The 19,968-nt window shown below is 35.4% G+C and overlaps 1 protein-coding gene across 2 annotated transcripts in view; it reads right to left on the bottom strand.

Moving 5' to 3' along the window:
- Positions 1-19,968, bottom strand: part of SPAG16 (sperm associated antigen 16) — a 1,079,093-nt gene that overhangs the window by 287,055 nt on the left and 772,070 nt on the right. For both annotated transcript variants that reach the window (XM_070771730.1, XM_070771724.1), the window contains one exon: positions 1,679-1,805. In XM_070771730.1, the coding sequence (XP_070627831.1) occupies positions 1,679-1,805 (127 nt within the window). The remainder of the gene's footprint in view (positions 1-1,678; positions 1,806-19,968) is intronic.

Below are 19,968 nucleotides of genomic sequence, written 5' to 3'. Positions count from 1 at the left end.
AGTGTACTATCGAATATATAGCAGTAATGGAGAGAAAAAATAGATTTGTTGTACCAGGGGCTTCAAGACTTGCATGACAGTAAGATAGAACTGACATTTATTTAAAATAAGGTTTGCCTGACAATATATAGAAAAAAAATTTGAGGATGGATGATAAGGACAGTAAAAGGCAGTGAAAACATATTTAATATTATGACAGTAAAATATATATCTAGTGTTAGTTGTACAGCTTTCCAAAACACCTGTTTTTCTATTATTAGAAAGTACAGACAAAAGCTTTGAAATTTCAGAATTCAAAACTCAAGAACCTGAATACTTGGATGCTATTTCAAGATAATAAAGGAAATTTATTGTTTTGAAAATGTTTATAAAACACAAGTTGAAACTCTTTTAGATTTATGATGTCAATGTATATTCTATATATTGTAAAGTATAAATTATAATACTAATGAGCCTTCACATTAAAAAATTAAATTCTCATAGTTAGGGTCTTTTATCCTGTACAGTGTTTTCTGTTTCAATTCTAGCAGAGCATAAAAGTCTTAATGTCAAGAACATTACTAAAATATTTTTAAGGAAGTCATTGTTATTAGTGTGGCTCATATACCAGTCTGCAATGGGAACACAACTTAAGATTTGTTAAGAAGACAAACTTACTGAATTCTGAATTTCAGATATGTGATGGCAATATCATGAAACCAGTTCCATGGAACACACAATTATCTTATGGCTCTAGAATTGCTGAGTATATTCATACTTTCTGGACTATATTTAAATAGAATATTATTTCCATTATATATATTCAATCTCTATTTCTTCATCTAAAATCACTATCTCTACCACTTTGAGTGGCTGCCAATAAATAACACAAGTTCTAACATCTCAAAACTTAAAAAAGTTTATAATATGTATTATAATAGCAAAGGTAAGCTATATCAATCAATAACAGATATACATTATTTAGCATAGGATATCATTAAAGATAGAGTTGTAATTGCAATTTTAACATTTTAAATGTACAAGTGGAATCATTGTGTGACTATTAATATCAGTTGCTACACTACTGATCATCAGCAAGGATAAAATATTTTCTTATTGATAACATTCATCTTATTGCAGAAAAACGCTAAACATGATAATATACTATAATTATTACCAGTTAAAACAATTATTTTTGGACATAATTGCAGCAAAATGAATATATATTTAAATTTAATTGTAAAATCTAGAGAATATGAGGTATTACGCATTTATTATAGACTAAAATATTCTGTAAAATGTTTTAATTTTACTCTTGTCAAAGTTTTGTTCTTCCCTACTTTTAGCCATTTGCCTTCAAAAAACTTGATTTTCTTGCGTTGGATGGTGATTCCAAGGCATGCAGACTCCAAATTTTGCATGATGCTACTAGGAACTTGAGTAATTTAAATGAGCACACACTTACCTTCTCTATTATCCTTTTTTTCACGCATCTGATAAATGCAATGCTTTCATTATATATATGTGATATGATATATAATATGATGATTATAACAGTGTAATATATTTTAGTATAATATTAAGAACAGAAATTTACATAGAAGGAAATGCAAAAAATTAAAATGGCAATAGAAAATACTTTCAGGACAAATATTAAAGTTGTCAACTTGGTCAAAATGTTAAACAAAAAAGATCCTACCTGATGAATCAAAGGTCACCTCATTGCCCGGGCTTGGACCTACATCAATGGACACCATGGGTAAAAGCTTCCGAAAATCCCACAGCTTTGTAACTCCACAGGCATCACAGGATGCTATCATGTGACCCTTTAAAGTATTAAAAAAGAAGTTTTATATATACACACACACACATGATACTTCTCTAAAAATATATATAGAAACTCAGACCAAAAGAAAAGATTTTCTATTACTATTTTATTAAATCCACAAGAATACATTCCTCTAAACTAAAAAGTATTCATTATACCTTTGTCTTCAACATAAAAGCATTGTAAAGTGAAAATTCATATATGTAAAATCCTATATCACACTTTGGAAGATGATTCTCAGGAAATCATTTTGATGATTTTAATTATATTAGAAGATGTAATAAAACAGAACTACACACATGGATGTGCATGCAATTTGTCTATATATACACATATCTCATGTATGACATGTGATTTACATATAAAAACTACCTATACATGTAAAAAATTTGCACAAAATGCATACTCCCTTCACATGCTTGTAACTAGTTAGTACTGACAATTTATATCTCAGAATAAAAATAAAAACAGAGGTAGGAAAACAACTGGACAGGAAAGAATAATTTTTATCATAGTGGGTAGATCACTGGAACCATGTAAATTGATGGCAAGGAAGCTGTGCCTATTGTGGTCTGTTAGACAAAATTATTAGAAATAATTTTTTAATGCCTAGTCAAAAATCCTTCCTTCATTATTTTCTTTCTAGATATTCTAAAATGTTAAATAACTTGATCAATATATAATTTCTCTCATTATTTTGAACTAGCTCACATACTTATTCCTCATTTACTCCTGATTTCTACCCTTTCTGTAAAAAATGTGCATACTGTATTAGAATCCAAGTCAAATGTTCCCTAAACATTCCAGCAATGTAACAAATGCAATTAGTTTTAAAATTCTGTAACTGTTATCACTCACAATGCAGTATAACAATCTTTTACCCTCAATCTAATAAATGGAATATTCAATCTTTTTTGTGACTTAAAAAGAACACAAGGAACTTGGAATGTTTTCAAATACGTAAACATGTAAGAACTGTGAAGAATCAATGAATTTAATTTTTAGAAAAGAATAGTTATCAGGATTACATGGAATATTAAATGTTAAAAATTATAAAGAACTCTTTCCAGATATAAGGGCTTTCAAACACCTTTTAGAAGTCACAGAATGGAATTTTTTTTCAACTTTGAGTACAGAATAAATTTTAATCAGAATTTAATTTGGAGGAACTTCTTCTCAAAGTCAGGTTATAGACTTCATGACCTTTTCTTCTCTAGATTTTATGACACAAAGAAAATCATAAAATGTGCCTTATACCATTGAATATTAAAATTTTAGAAACTATACTAAATATAAAAATAAATTATTTAAATGGTTTTAGTATTTTCATATTTCATTTTTACTGCTGTCAATACATTTAGAACATTCTGATAAAATTAAAATAATAGTCAATACTTATTAAGGGTTTTTAATGAACTAAATGCTGTGCTAAATAATTTATTGATAAAAATAGATTCATTATTTTAAACAATTTGAATAACATCATTTAGCCAAACTTTTCCATTTCCCAAGGAACTTAAAATTCATGACAAAATATGAATTATGAAAAAACAGAATAACTTGTAAAGTGGTGGTACAAGTTTGTATTCAGATTTGATAACCAGGAGACACTTGGTAACTACACTTTCAGTTAGAAGAGAGGTAATGTAGTGCCTATCGGAGTGCCTGGAGCATATAAAAATTAAAAAAAAAAAAATTAACCCAATAAATGACAAATGCCTTATGGGTGTTTACCCAGAAGTTTTAAAGTACTTTCACACTGTTGATGAGGTTCTTGAGGCCAAGAATCCTGGAGTGGTTTGCCCTTCTCTTCTCCAGTGGGTCATGTTTTGTCAGAGGACTGCGGGCCAGAGGAGAAGTGGGCGACAGAACATGAGATGGTTGGATGGCATCACTGACTCAATGGACATGAGTTTAAGCAAACTCCAGGAGATAGTGAAGGACAGGGAAGGCTGGTGTGCTATAGTCCATGGGATCGCGGACAGTCAGACACGACTTTGTAACTGAACTTTCACACCAGCCTTAAGGTAATATTGCTTCTAACCTTAATAGTTCTGAATCAGCTACACAAAAGGAAGAGATAAAAGATGCAGAGAATCCAGGACAAAATAGTTGGAATATCAAGATTCTGTATTCCTTCTCACGCAATCTCAGGTGAACTGGAATCACCTGCCTTTCTCCTTCTATAGGTCAAAAGAAGACACTAAATTATTACTAATCCAAATCACACACTGTGAGTTTTGAGGGAAATGAAGATAGGGAGTGTGGAAAAGGGTTTAGTTGACAACCTGGTGAAAAAGCAAACATTTTATCTATAATTTATGTCAGGTAATAAAACAAAGACTAGCTACAGTTAGGCAATTAACATAACTAAGAAATAAAGATTTCAAAGAAAATGTTTTTGTTCAGGGAGGTAGGAATTGTGACCATCCTAAAGAAAGTATAAACTCAAAGAATTTTGGAAAATTCTCTAAAATGTAATTCTTGTTATGTCACTGGTACCAGTGCTGATACCGAGAAGGAAAGGTAATAAAGATGGCTGCATTGAAAGCTCTCAAAGAAGATCAGATTCAGGCAGATGGTTATTTATATGACACTGAATCTCCAGCACCTGGTTTAGTTCCTGTGACATTTGGGATTTGATTTTGATTTATAGAATAAATGAATATAAGTGGAGTAGAGTAATCAATGTTGACCATGTGAAACTTTAACGGACTTTTGTTTCTCAAAATATGGTAAATGAGCAGAAGCTCAGAAAAATACAGTAGTGTTTTATCTTTTGTTTGTGTGTGTGTGTGTGTGTGTGTGTGTGTGTGTGTATTTATTAGTTTTGGGATTATAGACTCAAATAGAAAAATGAAGCAAGTAAAATTTAGAAAATGGACAAAGGATACAGTTGAGATTAAAATGAATAGCCATGACTCCTAAATGCCCCTATTAAGCTTTGTCAACTCCAACTTAAAGATCCTAGTGAGAATAAGTTAGAGTATAACAGTATAAAATCAAACTAGCTTTACCTAGGCTGCTGGAAATATACTGGAGAAATATTTAGCTGTACATATCAAGAATCACAAAGGTGTTCATATTTTTTAAACTTTTAAGGTTACTTACTAAAAAATGGAAACACGTGAATTTTATAATAATCTAATTTAGAAGAAATAAATCTTGTGCTGTTGTGGATCCTGAAAACTGCTAGAGGCACCTTTAAGCAAACTTGTTACCAACAGTGACAGGAAGAAAAGCAGACTGAACAGCTATCTCTCAGCATAGATGTCTTTAAACATATTTATATATTGTAAAACAAAGAAAAAGCAAAAATTAGCTAATGAAGTAATTTATAGTTTAAATGAATAATTAAACTATTTTCATAAATCCATAGTATTTCTTCACATAAACATATCTTATGGCTTTATATAATTTCCAAAAATAGATTTTACAAGTTTGGGCATTACTGTAAGTTTGGGTTAGAAGGATATTTTTCAGGTAGTATAAGAAATGCCATAGAGTAATAAACTATTTTATATGAAATTCCTTATATATTTATATTATATCAAGAAGAAAAACATAGACTCTTAATTTATTATAGAAACAGAGGTCTAATTATTTGCACTTTGAACCTCCTTTCTGATAAGTCAGCTAAATCAGATTAAAAATTCTGTTGGTTCAACTCACTATTTTTATATATATTCTCATATATATGTATATATAGTACATGTATATATATGTATATCTTTATTTTTACCATCTTTATTTGGAGTGAATGTCAGAACATCCAAAGAAGGAAAATATTTTTAGGTCTATGACATTACTTCTTTTGCAAGTTTCTTCAAGGCTGAATAACACAATATATGTAATTGTTCTCTTCTGAGAGTTATGCAAAATAATAGAAAATTAAATTAATGATTATGTATCAACTATGTACACATGAGAATGTTATAAGCTCTTTAAGAATAGGTACTTTGGCTTAACAATACATTCCCACGATCTTGAATAGCACCTAGTAAATGTTTTGCAAATGTTTTGTAAATGATTTGCAAATAACTGCAGATGTATAAATAAATAACTGAGATGAATTACTGTGATGTACTGTGCTTAGTTGCTCAGTGGTGTGCGACTCTTTGTGACTCCATGGACTGTAGCCCGCCAGGCTCCTCTGTCCATGGGGATTCTTCAGGCAAGAATACTGGAGTGGGTTGCCACCCCCTCCTCCTGGGGATTTTCCCGACCCAGGATTGGAACCCAGGTCTCCATCATTGCAGGCAGATTTTTTTACCATCTGATCCACAAAATAGCAATTACAGAAACAATGTAAGTTTATGCTAAACTGTCATTAAACTGCTTGAAAGTATACAACAGATATGGTACAGTGATTGAATAGGGAGATATGTTTATAAAAAAATTGCTCTATATATTTCTTAAGACTTTATTTTTTAAACGTAGTTTTGGCTCATAGCAAAATTAAAGGGAAAATAGAGAAATTTTTATTTATCTCCTGCCTCCACTTAGCCTCCCCCACTTACAACTTGTCCACTGCAGAGGCACATTTGTTACATTTGATGAACCAATATTGACACATTATAGTCACCTCAAATTCCTACTTTTACATTACAATTCACTCCTAGTGTTGCACATTCTATGAGTTTAGACAACTTTACAATGACATATACCCTTCACAATGGTATCATCAGAGTATTTTTCCTAAGTATTCTTTGCACTCATCCATCCATCCAAACTCCTGGCAACCACCCATCATTTTGCCTCTCTAGAGGGCAGCCAGAATGAAAACCACAATTACAGGAAACTAACAAAACTAATCACATGGATCACAGCCTTGTCTCAATGAAACTATGAGCCATGCCATGCAGAGCCATCCAAGATGGATGGGTCGTGGTGGAGAGTTCTAACAAAATATGGTCCACCGGAGAAGGGAATGGCAAACCACTTCAGCATTCTTGCCTTGAGAACACCATGAAGAATGTGACCCCCATGGACTATACAGTCCATGGAATTCTCCAGATCAGAATATTGTAGCGGATAGGCTTTCCCTTCTCCAGGGTATCTTCCCAACCCAGGGACTGAACCCAGGTCTCCCACACTGCAGGCAGATTCTTTACCAACTGAGCCACAAGGGAAGCCCAAGAATACTGGAGTGAGTAGCCTATCGCTTCTGCAGCAAATCTTCCCAACCCAGGAATTGAACCGGGGTCTCCAGCACTGCAGGTGGACTGTTTATCAACTGAGCTATCAGGGAAGCCCCATGAAGAGTATGAAAAGGCTGAAATACGAACTCCTGAGTTCAGTAGGTACCCAATATGCCATGGGAGAAGAGTGGAAAAATAGCTGCAGAAGGAATGAAGAAGCTGAGCCAAAATGGAAACACACCCAGTTGTGGATGTGCTGGTTATAAAAGTAAAGTCTAATGCTATAAAGAACAATATTGGATAGGAATCTGGAATGTTAGGTCCATGAATCAAGGTAAATTGGAAGTGGTCAAACAGGAGATGGTGAGAGGGAACATTGATATTTTAGGAATCAGTAAACTAAAATGGACCAGAATGGGCAAATTTAATTCAGACGGCCATTATATCTACTATGTGGACAAGAATACCATAGAAGAAATGGAGTAGCCATCATAGTCAACAAAAGAGTCTGAAATGCAGTACTTTGGTACAAGCTCAAAAATGACAGAACAAACTCTGTTCATTTCCAAGGCAAAACATTCAATATCACAGTAATCAAAGTCTGTGCCCCAAGCACTAATGGTAAAGAAGCTAAGTTGAAGAGGTCTATGAAGACCTACAAGAGCTTCTAGAGCTAACACCAAAAAAAGAAGTTCTTTTCATCATAGGGGACTGGAATACAAAAGTAGGAAGTCAGGAGAAACCTGGAGTAACAGGCAATTTTGGCCTTGGAGTGCAAAATGAACCAGGGCAAAGGCTAACAGAGTTTTGCCAAGAGAAGGCACTGGTTGTAGCAAACACCCTCTTCCAACAACACAAGAGATGACTCTACGCATGGGCATAATCAGATGGTCAATACCAAAATCAGATTGATTATATTCTTTGCAGCTGAAGCAGGAAAAGCTCTATATAGTCAGAAAAAACAAGACCAGGAAGCTGACTGTGGCTCAGATCATGAACTCCTTATTGCCAAATTCAGAGCTAAATTGAAGAAAGTAGGGAAAACCACTAGACCGTTCAGATATGACTTAAATCAAAACCCTTATGATTATAGTGGAAGTGATAAATAGATCCAAAGGATTAGATCTGATAGAAAGAGTGCTGGAAGAAACATGGATGGAAGTTTCTGACACTGTACAGGAGGCAGTGGTCAAAATATCTCTAAGAAAAAGAAATGCAAAAAGACAAAATGGTTGTCTGAGGAGGCATTACAAATAGCTGAGAAGAGAAGCGAAAGGCAAAGGAGGAAAGGAAAGATATACCCAACTGAATGAAGAGTTCCAAAGAATAGCAAAGAGATATAAGAAAGCCTTCCTAAGTGAACAATGCAAAGAAATAGAGGAAAACAACAGAATGGGAAAGACTAGAGATCTCTTCAAGAAAATTAGGTATACAAAGGAGACATTTCATGCAAAGATGGGTACAATAAAGGACAGAAATGGTATGGACCTAACAGAAGCAGAAGATATTAAGGAGAGGTGGCAAGAATATACAGAGGAACTATACAAAAAATATCTTAATGACCAAAATAACCATGATGATGTCACCACTCACCTAGAGCCAAACATTTTAGAGTGTGATGTCAAGCGGTCCTTAGGAAGCATTACTATGAACAAAGCTAATGAAGTTGACACAATTCCAGTTGCTGCTGTTGCTAAGTCGCTTCAGTCGTATCCGACTCTGTGCAACCCCATAGACGGCAGCCCACCAGGCTCCCCTGTCCCTGGGATCCTCCAGGCAAGAACACTGGAGTGGGTTGCCATTTCCTTCTCCAACCCATGAAAGTGAAAAGTGAAAATGAAGTCGCTCAATCGTGTCTGACTCTTAGCAACCCCATGGACTGCAGCCCACCAGGCTCCTCTGTCCATGGGATTTTCCATGCAAGAGTACTGGAGTGGGGTGCCATTGCCTTCTCCAGAATTCCAGCTGAGCTATTTCAAATCCTAAAAGATGATGCTATGAAAGTGCTGCACTGAATATGCCAGCAAATTTGGAAAACTCATCAGTGGCCACAGGACTGGAAAAAGTCAGTTTTCATTCCAATCCCAAAGAAAGGTAATACCAAAGAATGCTCAAACTACTGCACAATTGCACTCATCTCACACACTAGTAAAGTAATGCTCAAAATTCTCCAAGCCAGGCTTCAGCAATACGTGAACTGTGAACTTCCAGATGTTCAAGCTGGATTTAGAAAAGGCAGAGGAACCAGAGATCAAATTGCCAATGTCTGTTGGATCACAGAAAAAGCAAGAGAGTTCCAGAAAAACATCTACTTCTGCTTCATTGACTATTCTAAAGCTTTGACTGTGAGTATCACAACAAACTGGAAAACTCTTCAAGAGATGGAAATACCAGACCACCTTATCTGCCTCCTGGTAAACCTATATACAGGTCAAAAAGCAACAATTAGAACCAGACAAAGAACAATGAACTGGTTCCAAATTGGAAAAGGAGTACGTCCAAGTTGTTTATTGTCACCCTGCTTATTTCACTTATATGCAGAGTATATAAGTGAATATCATATATCATTTCACTTATATGAGAAATGCTAGACTGGATGAAGGACAAGCTGGAATCAAGATTTCTGGGAGAAATATCAATAACCTCAGATATGCAGATGATACCACCCTTAAGGCAGAAAGTCAAGAAGAACTAAAGAGCCTCTTGATGAAGGTGAAAGAGGAGAGTGAAAAAGGTGGCTTAAAACTCAACATTTAAAAACTAAGACCATGGCATGTCCCATCACTTCATGGCAAATATATGGGGAAAAAATGGAAACAATGACAGACTTTATTTTCTTGGGCTCCAAATCACTACAGATGGTGATGGCAGCCATGACATGAAAAGATGCTTGCTCCTTGGAGGAAAATCAATGACACATCTAGACAGCACATTTTAAAAAAGAGAGAGAGAGAGACATCACTTTGCCAACAATGGTCTGTATAAGTCAAAGCCATGGTTTTTTCAGTATTCAGGTATGGTGTGAGAGTTGGTCCATAAAGAAGGCTGAGCAATGAAGAACTGATGCTTTTGAAATGTGCTATTGGAGAAGACTCTTGAGAGTACTCTGAACTGTAAGGAGATCAAATCAGTCAATTGTAAAGGAAATCAACCCTGAATACTCACTGAAAGGACTGATGCTGAAGCTAAAGCTCTAATACTTTGGCCACCTGATGAGAAGAGCTAACTCTTTAGAAAAGACCCTGATGATGGGAAAGACTGAAGGCAGGAGGAACAGAGGGCAACAGAGGATGAGATGGTTGGATGGTATCATCTACTAAGTGGACATGAGTTTGAGCAAACTCCGGGAAATGGTGAAGGACAGGGAAGCCTGGTGTTCTGCAGTCCATGTGTTCACAAAGAGTCAGACACAACTGAGCAACTGAACAATATACTGAAACTATATGTAATTTTGTTCTGTAATTTTTAAGTCTCCTAAAAATGTGTTATCACACTTTCATAGGTTAATACATAGAAAAGAAGAAAAAGAAAGGAAATAGACTAGAACAAATAAATAAAAAGAACGTTTCATAAAGTTGGATATGTACAAGATCTCAAAGAATGATAACATATAAAAAGGATACACATTACAGAAAAATAGAATAGTAACATAGAGTCTATGAATAAAAGCACAGGCTTCTGGGCTATGGGTTTAGGAGCAAGCCCTAGTTATTTCACTTCTGTAGGGTATCAGAGACTACACGAACTTTGTGTCAGATGGGTGACAAAAGCTTATATATTTTTAAAACAATTGATAGTGTAGTTCAGTCACTCAGTCATGTCCAACTCTTTGCAACACCATGAACTGCAGCACGCCAGGCTTCCCTGTCCATCACCAAATCCTGGAGCTTGCTCAAACTCATGTCCATCAAGTTGGTGATGCCATCCAACCACCCCATCCTCTGTCTTCCCCTTCTCCTCCTGCCTTCATCTTCCCCAGCATCAGGGTCTTTTCCAATGAGCCAGTTCTTTTCTTGAAAAGATGAAGCTGAAAAAAGTTGCTTGCAAGTGCTGCCTGAAGTTGCAATTTACATGAAGGTATACATTTATAGAATCCACAGTCTCACAACTTGGACCTAAAGTTGTGAGAGTAACACAATTCCAGTTAATGAAAAATGAATACTCATTAAAGAAAAATAAGTGAAACAAAAACAATCTAAAAGGACTTGAAAAAAAAAAAAAACAAGAAATTTAAATGTTAATTATTGAAAACAAAAGATTCATTAGATGGGCAATACCTTAGAAAAGACAAACCTGAAAAGAGAGTTAGTGAATTTAAAGACTGGGAAATTCAGCGAGATGGCAGATATAAAGATAAAATCATGACAGCATGTAGATCATTGAGATGTGGGGAAGTATGGAGCTGGGTATTTCAGCATATTACATAAAGAGAATGTATAGTCAGGAAGAAGAGCAGTATTGGAAGGTATAATAATTGAAACTTTGCCACTGAAGGAAGCTATATGTTAAAGATAAAAGTGAAATCCAAGGACTGAGTATGGTATGTAAAACACACTGAGAAACAATCAATAAAATGTTATAGAGCATTATGAATTTAAAAAATTATAAGAGAAAAAGCAAAGATTATATATAAAAGAAAAACAATCAGATTTTTTTTTTAAATAAAAACTAGATGTTAGCACTAGTGAAATAATGTCCACAAGTTGGGGGAAAATAATATTCAATCTATATCTGTTTCAGTTCAGTTGCTCAGCCGTGTCCAACTCTTTGCAACCCCATGGACTGCAGCATGCCAGGCCTCCCTGTCCATCATAAACTCCCAGAATCTACCCAAACTCATGTCTATTGTATCAGTGATATCATCCAACCATCTAATCCTCTGTCATTCCCTTCTCCTCCTGCCTTCAATCTTTCCCAGCATCAGGGTCTTTTCAAATGAGTCAGCTCTTCACATCAGGTGGCCAAACTATTGGAGTTTCAGCTTCAACATCAGTCCTTCCAATGAACACTCAGGACTGATCTCCTTTAGGATGGACTGGTTGGATCTCCTTGCAGTCCAAGGGACTCTCAAAATTCTTCTCCAACATCACAGTTCAAAAGCATCAATTCTTTGGCACTCAGCTTTCTTTATAGTCCAACTCTCACATCCATACATGACCACTGGAAAAACCATAGCCTTGACTAGACGGACCTTTGTTGGCAAAATAATGTCTCTGCTTTTTAATATGCTGTCTAGGTTGATAGTAGCTTTTCTTCCAAGGAGCAAGTGCCTTTTTAAATTTCATGGCTGCAGTCACCACTTGCAGTGATTTTGGCCCCTTCCAAATAAAATCTGCCACTGTTTCCACTGCTGCCCCATTAATTTGCCATGAAGTGATAGGACCAGATCCCATGATCTTAGTTTTTTGAATGCTGAGTTTTAAGCCAACTTTTTCACTCCCCTCTTTCACCTTCATCAAGAGGCTTTTTAGATCCTCTTCACTTTCTGACATAAGGGTGGTATCATCTGCATATCTGAGGTTACTGATATTTCTCCCAGCAATCTTGATTCCAGCTTGTGCTTCTTCCAGCCCAGCATTTCTCATGATGTACTCTGCATAGAAGTTAAATAAGCAGGGTGACAATATACAGCCTTGACGTACTCCTTTTCCCATTTGGAACCAGTCTGTTGTTCCATGTCCAGTTCTAACTCTTGCTTCCTGACCTGCATACAGATTTCTCAAGAGGCAGGTCAGGTGGTCTGGTATTCCCTCTCTTTCAGAATTTTCCACAGTTTATTGTGATCCACACAGTCAAAGGCTTTGACACAGTCAATAAAGAAGAAATAGATGTTTTTCTGGAACTCTCTTGCTTTTTCAATGATCCAGCAGATGTTGGCAATTTGATCTCTGGTTCCTCTGCCTTTGCTCAAACCAGCTTGAACATCTGGAAGTTCACGCATATCGCTGAAGCCTGGCTTGGAGAATTTTGAGCATTACTTTACTAGTGTGTGAGATGAGTGCAGTTGTGTGGTAAGTTTCAACATTCTTTGTCATTGCCTTTCTTTGGGATTGGAATGAAAACTGACCTTTTCCAGTCCTGTGATCACTGCTGAGTTTTCCAAATTTGCTGGCATACTGAGCTAATTATGACTCTGGATTAAATGTATTTTAAACATTCAGACTATAAAAGTTTAACTCAAAATCTGATGGAAAGGACTATTAGTAATTATATTTTACCGCAATTATCAATAGTTACATTGAGAGGTGATATAATGGTCAGCACACATACTGAAAAATCAAGGAATTTTAATCAAGGTTAGTTGACTCTTCACTACAAAAAAGAAATGCCCAAACCAAACCCTACCTGTAACTATGCTAATCCAACCTTAATTTTAGTCTTAATCAAAACAAAACAAACAAAAACAAGAAGTTCATTAAGACGAAGTATATAAAAGAGTAACAGAAAACACAGTAAGTTGTGATAGTAATAACAATAAGTATACAAATAATTATACAGATAACCACATAAATAGGCTACACATAACAATTAAAATAGACAACAAAAATGTTTAGAACAAAATACAGTCTTCTGCAAATTACAAAAGAAACATTAAAACAAGTACAGGGACAAAAATAAAATATTCAAAAAGAGTGAAATTATTAAAAATGATTAGATATTAATTAATAGGAAGCAGGTAAAGCAGCATCAGTATTAGGAAAAAAAAAACAGTTAAATGAAAGAAAAAATTCTTACTAGAACTAAGGGAGGTCAAGTGATTTTACTAACATTATCTAGGTAGAATGAATTGGAATGAGGATTCAAGCATAGGTCTCACTGACTTCAGTTTCTAAGATTTTAAACAATATATATAATATAGTATAACATGTCATACTGTTTAAATATATTGAATATATTTTTCCCATTAGAATTCATTTAAATGAATCAATAACTCAGATCAGTATCTGTCACAAAGATGTTCCTCACAATATTATTCATAAGGTGGGTAGTAGAAATATAAGAAATTAATTAATATACAGATAGATACACAGATACACATATATATAGATAGATACAACGATTAACATATAATTATATAACTAAACTATTATGAGGAATGGCATTTCCAAAGATTATTAATGCAAGGGAAAACACACATATGTAGTGCAATGAAAGAAGTGGCAAAGAGTTATTTACACTTATACACACATAAAGACAAGTGTTGAAAATAAGATTGGAAGGACTAAATCAGAAATGATTATCTTTAGGTGATAGGCTGACTCATTCTTATTTGTTCCTTTTCACATTTTCAAAATTCAAATTTCAAGGAATTACCATCTACTAATTATTATAATCAGAAATATATTTTTGAATAAACAATGAAATCAAACCACCATACACAATCTCTCTCAAGTGATCTAATTTTCATTTTCTTACTATCTACTGTGTAAAATGGGTAAGAAAGAGGAGTCATCAAGCAAATGACAGACACATTAGGCCCTAGAAACATCAGCTGCTTTCAATATGTGAAGGTAATGACGTGCAACTTGGAATTAAGGTATAACTATAATAAAATGTTTAGGCTCATTAAGAGGAAAATTAGTATTTCAAATATTTTTAGTATTGATATACATTAGTGTGTCTCTTAGGACAGGCTTATGCAGTATTAAGCATTAGTTCATTACACTATTTCCTCAGTACCTCAATGGCACAAATAACCCAAAGAAATTATGGAATTAGAATGGAAAGAGAAGGTAAATTTTGGGAATGTTCAAAGATTGTGAGGCTAAATAAGGAAGGTATATAAAGCACTGGAAAGATGTCAAGAAGATTGCTGTTGGGAGTATATATGTCATCCCCATAGCATTGTCAATCAGTCAGGTATTAATAACCCGGATCACCAATCATGCCCTGGGGACATGGGAGCTGGATATCTCAATTACTTAGCATCTAGAGTACAAAACATTGGACTATAATTTTTTCAAAGTGGTTTCTATTTATCTCATTTCATCCTTCATTTCTGTGGTTAGGTTATGTGTGTGAATGCTCAGTCATGTCCAACTCTTTGGGATCTCATGAACTGTAGCTCACCAGGCTCCTCTGTCCATGGAATTTCCAGGCAAAAATACTGGAGTGAGTTGTCATTTCCTACTCCAGGGGATCTTCCCTACCCAGGGATCGAACTTGTGTGTCTTGTGTCTATTATATTGGCAGGCAGATTATTTATTACTGTGCCACCTAGGTTGTACCACCAGCTTATTCAGATACGGAAATAAAGACTTACAATAAAATACTATACAACTCGCCTAATAGCATTTTGTTGGTAAAATGTAGACCTAGGATTCAAATCCAGACACTCTGACCCAAGTGTCCCAGCTCTTAAATGTTCAAAAAGGAAATTTTTTGCATGCCTTGATTTTTGGGTGCTTTGGGGAACAGAAGACCATAAAGTCCCAACTAGGTGCTTAAAGAGTATAGTCTATTACGGAGGTTGAATGCCCTCAAAGAGCTAACAGTATTGTAACAGAATAACAACAGATATGCATTGCGTGTGTGTTAGTTGCTCAATCGTGTCCAACTCTTTGCAACCCCATGAACTGTAACCTGCCAGGCTCCTCTGCCCATGGAATTCTCCAGGCAAGAATACTGGAGGGGGTTGCCATTCCCTTCTCCAGGGGATCTTCCCAACCCAGTGACTGCACCCAGGTCTCCCTCATTGCAGGCAGATTCTTTTACTGCTTGAGCCACTGGGGAAACATTTGCAAAGAATAAGTTGAGAAAGCAGGTGTTAACTTACAAAGCGAAAGAATAATTAGATAGATGAAGACATTAGTGTATATAAATGAACAAATATTTACTGAGCTATCCTATGTCCCTGACATGGGGACATAACCTAAAGATACAACAGATACAAGATCAAAGGGGGCTTAGAGTTAGTCATTGAAGAAAGGAGTAATCAAGCATGTATCAGTTCAGTCGCGTCCAACTCTTTGCGACCCCATGGACTGCAGCATGCCAGGCTTCCCTGTCCATCACCAACTCCTGGAGCTTACTCAAATTCATGTCCATTGTGTCGGTGATGCCATCCAACCATCTCATCCTCTGTTGTCCCCTTCTCCTCCCATCTTCAATCTTTCCCAGCATCAGGGTCTTTTCCAGTGAGTCAGTTCTTCGCATCAGGTGGCCAAAGTACTGGAGTTTCAGCCTCAGCCTCAGTCCTTCCAATGAATATTCAGGACTGATTTCCTTTCTGATAGACTGGTTGGACCTCTTTGTAGTCCAACGTACTCTCAAGAGTCTTCTCCAACACCACAGTTCAAAAGCATCAGTTCTTTGGTGCTCAGCTTTCTTTATGGTCCAACTCTTACATCCATACATGACTACTGGAAAAACAATAGCTTTGACGAGACAGACCTTGGTTGGCAAAGTAATGTTTCTACTTTTTAATATGCTGTCTAGGTTGGTCATAACTTTTATTTCAAGGAACACGTGTCTTTTAATTTCATGGCTTTTATTTTCAAACATGTATACTACAAAGTTAAATGCCAGAAGTAGGTAAAGGGTTGTTTATTGTACAAATTGAACACCTAATCCAAGACTGTGGGATCAGAGGTTTCTGTAGCTTTCTAGAAACAGTCACATTTTAAATAGGTGAAGATTATAAAGAGATATTAGTGGAGAGGAAGCAGGAGGGCATCATTAGTACTGAAAATGGTATAATGTCAGAGCGCAAAGCAGAAATTAACATATTTCACAAGGGGCAATATGGTGAATTTATGATGAGATTAATAATGTGTAAAAATTCTAATGAGTTTTTGGAGCTCACATTGAGAAATCTTATTTATATATGATGTAAAAAGTTATGTGTTTTGAATATAAATATTGGTATGTTAAAATAATGAAGGCCAATAGTGTACTAAGTACAAAATTGTGTTTCTGAGACCCTGAAAAACAAGTAAACATGACATTCCTGTGTTTTTCTAGTTTGTGCCATAAGTGTTAGCAAGAATTTGGCTGAACTCAGGCAAACTTGTCTGGGCCAATAGGAAACTTCATTCATCAAAGAAATATTGATTGAGCCCCTTGGGTATGAGGCACTGATTTAAGTGATAGATAAACAGACTAAACAAGACAGAAGTCCTAGACTTACAGAATTTCTATGTTTCTGAAGAGAATCACACAATAAATAAATCAGTAAAATAAGTTATGCATTAAATGTTAATAGGATTTATGAAAATAATTTAAAAAATTGTAGACAAGGAGTATTTGGCAGAGAGAGTGTTAAAATAGAAATATCCGGGTCAGTAATGGTCTCACTAGGAATTTGATCTTTGAGTCATGACCACTGAGTTAAGAAGAGTGATCCAGAAAAAGGAAATTACCTGGTCTCTAATATTAATAATGTCATGATTGAAAAATCAGCCCCTCCTTGACCTGCTTCCTTCCTGCCTCTGGTCTCCCACAACTTCTCTACACATTACTCTGCTTTCCACTCCTCAAACACATGATGCCCTCATAATCTTCTTGCTATTTCTACTGACTAGGTGCTTACCGGAGAAGGAAATGGCAACCCACTCCAGTACTCTTGCCTAGAGAATTCTGTGGACAGAGGAGCCTGGTGGGCTGCTGTCCATGGGGTCTCACAGAGTCGGATACAACTGAAGCGATGCAGCAGCAGCAGCAGGATGCTTATTTGCTGTTTCTTTCTGTTAAGTGTATTTAAAACTTGGCTCTAACACAACTTCTTCTAAATTATTCTAAGGAACATAAGGTATTCCTTATCTTGCACCTGAAGAACCATGACATAAAACTTACACAACTACTTTTTTTTTTTTTTAACACATGCCTGTCTCTTCCTTCTAGATCTATATTGTGCAATTCATGTGGCTACTGAGTACTTGAAATGTTAACTTCTGCAACTGAGTAACTAACATTTTAAATTTAATTGTATTTAAAACTGAAATTTTCTCATTTAGCTAGTCACAATCATATTGGACATTTTAGACAAAGAACAGTTCCATCATTACAGAAAGTCTGTTTTAGACAGTACTGCTATACATCTTTTATACTCAGTTTGGGGCTTATACACTTAGTAAATATTTAAATAAATGAGTTAATGAATCATTCTTTCCACAGCTGAATCATTAGAGCAAAACTTTTCCTAATGGTTATAATTGACTTCTCTCAAGAATTATGTTAGATATCCCCATTGACTTTTAACTTGCCATTTTTGGCATTTGTAATTTGTTGCATTACATTGATAGGTAGCTATCAAATTGGATGTAGATTTTGATTCTTTAATTATATTCTAGTTCATCAAGGAGCAGGACTAAATACTTGATTGAACCTACCACAAAACCTAGCATAATGCCTTTCACTCTGCAAACGCTAGAATTCAACTGAAAGCACAGTTCTGGTAGAACTGAGGACAGATTAATCCAACTTCCTGTCTGCTAGATATGATTTAAAATAAGTGGATTTCTGAAGGTAAAGAAGAGAAGAAGCTTTAATAAATCACTGAGAGTCTTTCTACTCTAAGGACAATTTTTGAAACTAGCATTTTATTCAAGGAGAAATGGAAATTCCTAACATGACATATAAAATTAATGCATTCTGCCTCTGGCAATGAGTCTCTTCTAAAAGCACTGGAGATAAATTTTCTGAATCTCATGTGAGTTTACTTCATTGTCAGTGTCATTATTGGCATTATTTCAGGTATTCATGAATGAGATCTTCGTCTTTAGGCTCTTAGTGCTTTCTTTTGATGCGGCTTGCCACACTACAGTCGTCTTTCATAACATATCTACAGAGTTCCATACTGACAGTAATGTCAGTGTAGGGTAAGAGGATTTTTGGAATATGAAGGAATAAACCAAAGATATATGAAGTAAAAAAAAACTGAAGCTTAGTATTTAATATCTGAAAAGAGAACAATGTTAATTGATTTCAGTCTGGCATCACTGTGCACATTAAATTAAAAAGATTTCAGTTTTGCTGTTGGGCTTGCTAATAAGTATGTAGTCATAAAAGACCATTCAAATTTCAGAAAGACCAGATGGTGAAAACACATTCTTCTTTCCCTTAAAAGCTTTCTAACTGATACATTCAAATTCGATAGATTTTCTCAATTTCTAAAGAAAGCATTTGTGATTATAGACACATTTCTGAAAGAGAGTTAAAAAGGCTGTCCAAATCAAAATCTCCCACAGATCAGAAAAGTGAAGGCTTGAGAAATTTCCTCCAGTTTGGGTTCATCTTATTTGGGGCACTTCATGCATCTTTTACCTAAGTATCTGTTTCCTTCTTACAATTTGGGAAGTTTTCAGCCATCATTTCTTCAAATACAGTTTTGATCTCCTTCCTTCTACCTTCCCCTTCTAAAGCCCCTATTACACCTAGGCTGGCATATTTATATTTTTTTTGTCTTTTTGTCTGCTGTTGTGATTGATTTCCATTATTCTATCTTGCAGATCACTCACTCATTCTTCTGTGTTATTTAGTCTGCTACTCATTGCTTCTAGATTAGTTTTTATCTTGGCAATCAAATTGTCTAATTTTGATTGGTTCCTCTTTAAAGTTTCCAGCTCCTTGTTACAGTGATCTGGATTTCTATCAATAATTTTTCTTAATTCTGTTAGCATTTTTATTACTTCCTATTTGAACTCAGTTTCTAGCAGACTGGTGAAGTCTATTTCATTATTGGTTCTTTCAGTGGATTTCTCTGTTCTTTTAATTGGGAGTAGTTCTTCTGCTTTTTTCGTGTTACTTAACTTTCTCTGTCTCTATAAATTTAGGTGAAATAGAGACCTCCTACTGTGGTCTTGGAGGGGTTCTTATGTGGGAACAACCTGTGTAGACTGTAAGGCCAATATTTTTAGTGTGAGGGCTGTTTTTAATAAAGATGCCAGCCATACCTTTCCTCAGTGTGTTAGTCATTAGCCTTGTGAAATGGGTGTGACTGTTATTTGCAGTGTCCAGAGCCTGTACTGGATGTTGGGTGGGGCCTCTTTATTCCCAGGCTGCCACAGCCCTGTTGGGGGC

Source organism: Bos indicus, chromosome 2 (assembly GCF_029378745.1).
Source record: "Bos indicus isolate NIAB-ARS_2022 breed Sahiwal x Tharparkar chromosome 2, NIAB-ARS_B.indTharparkar_mat_pri_1.0, whole genome shotgun sequence".
In the NCBI taxonomy this organism is placed as follows: Eukaryota; Metazoa; Chordata; class Mammalia; order Artiodactyla; family Bovidae; genus Bos; species Bos indicus.
The sequence above is the reverse complement of the archived record's forward strand: the minus strand, read 5'-3'. Positions and strand labels throughout refer to the sequence as shown.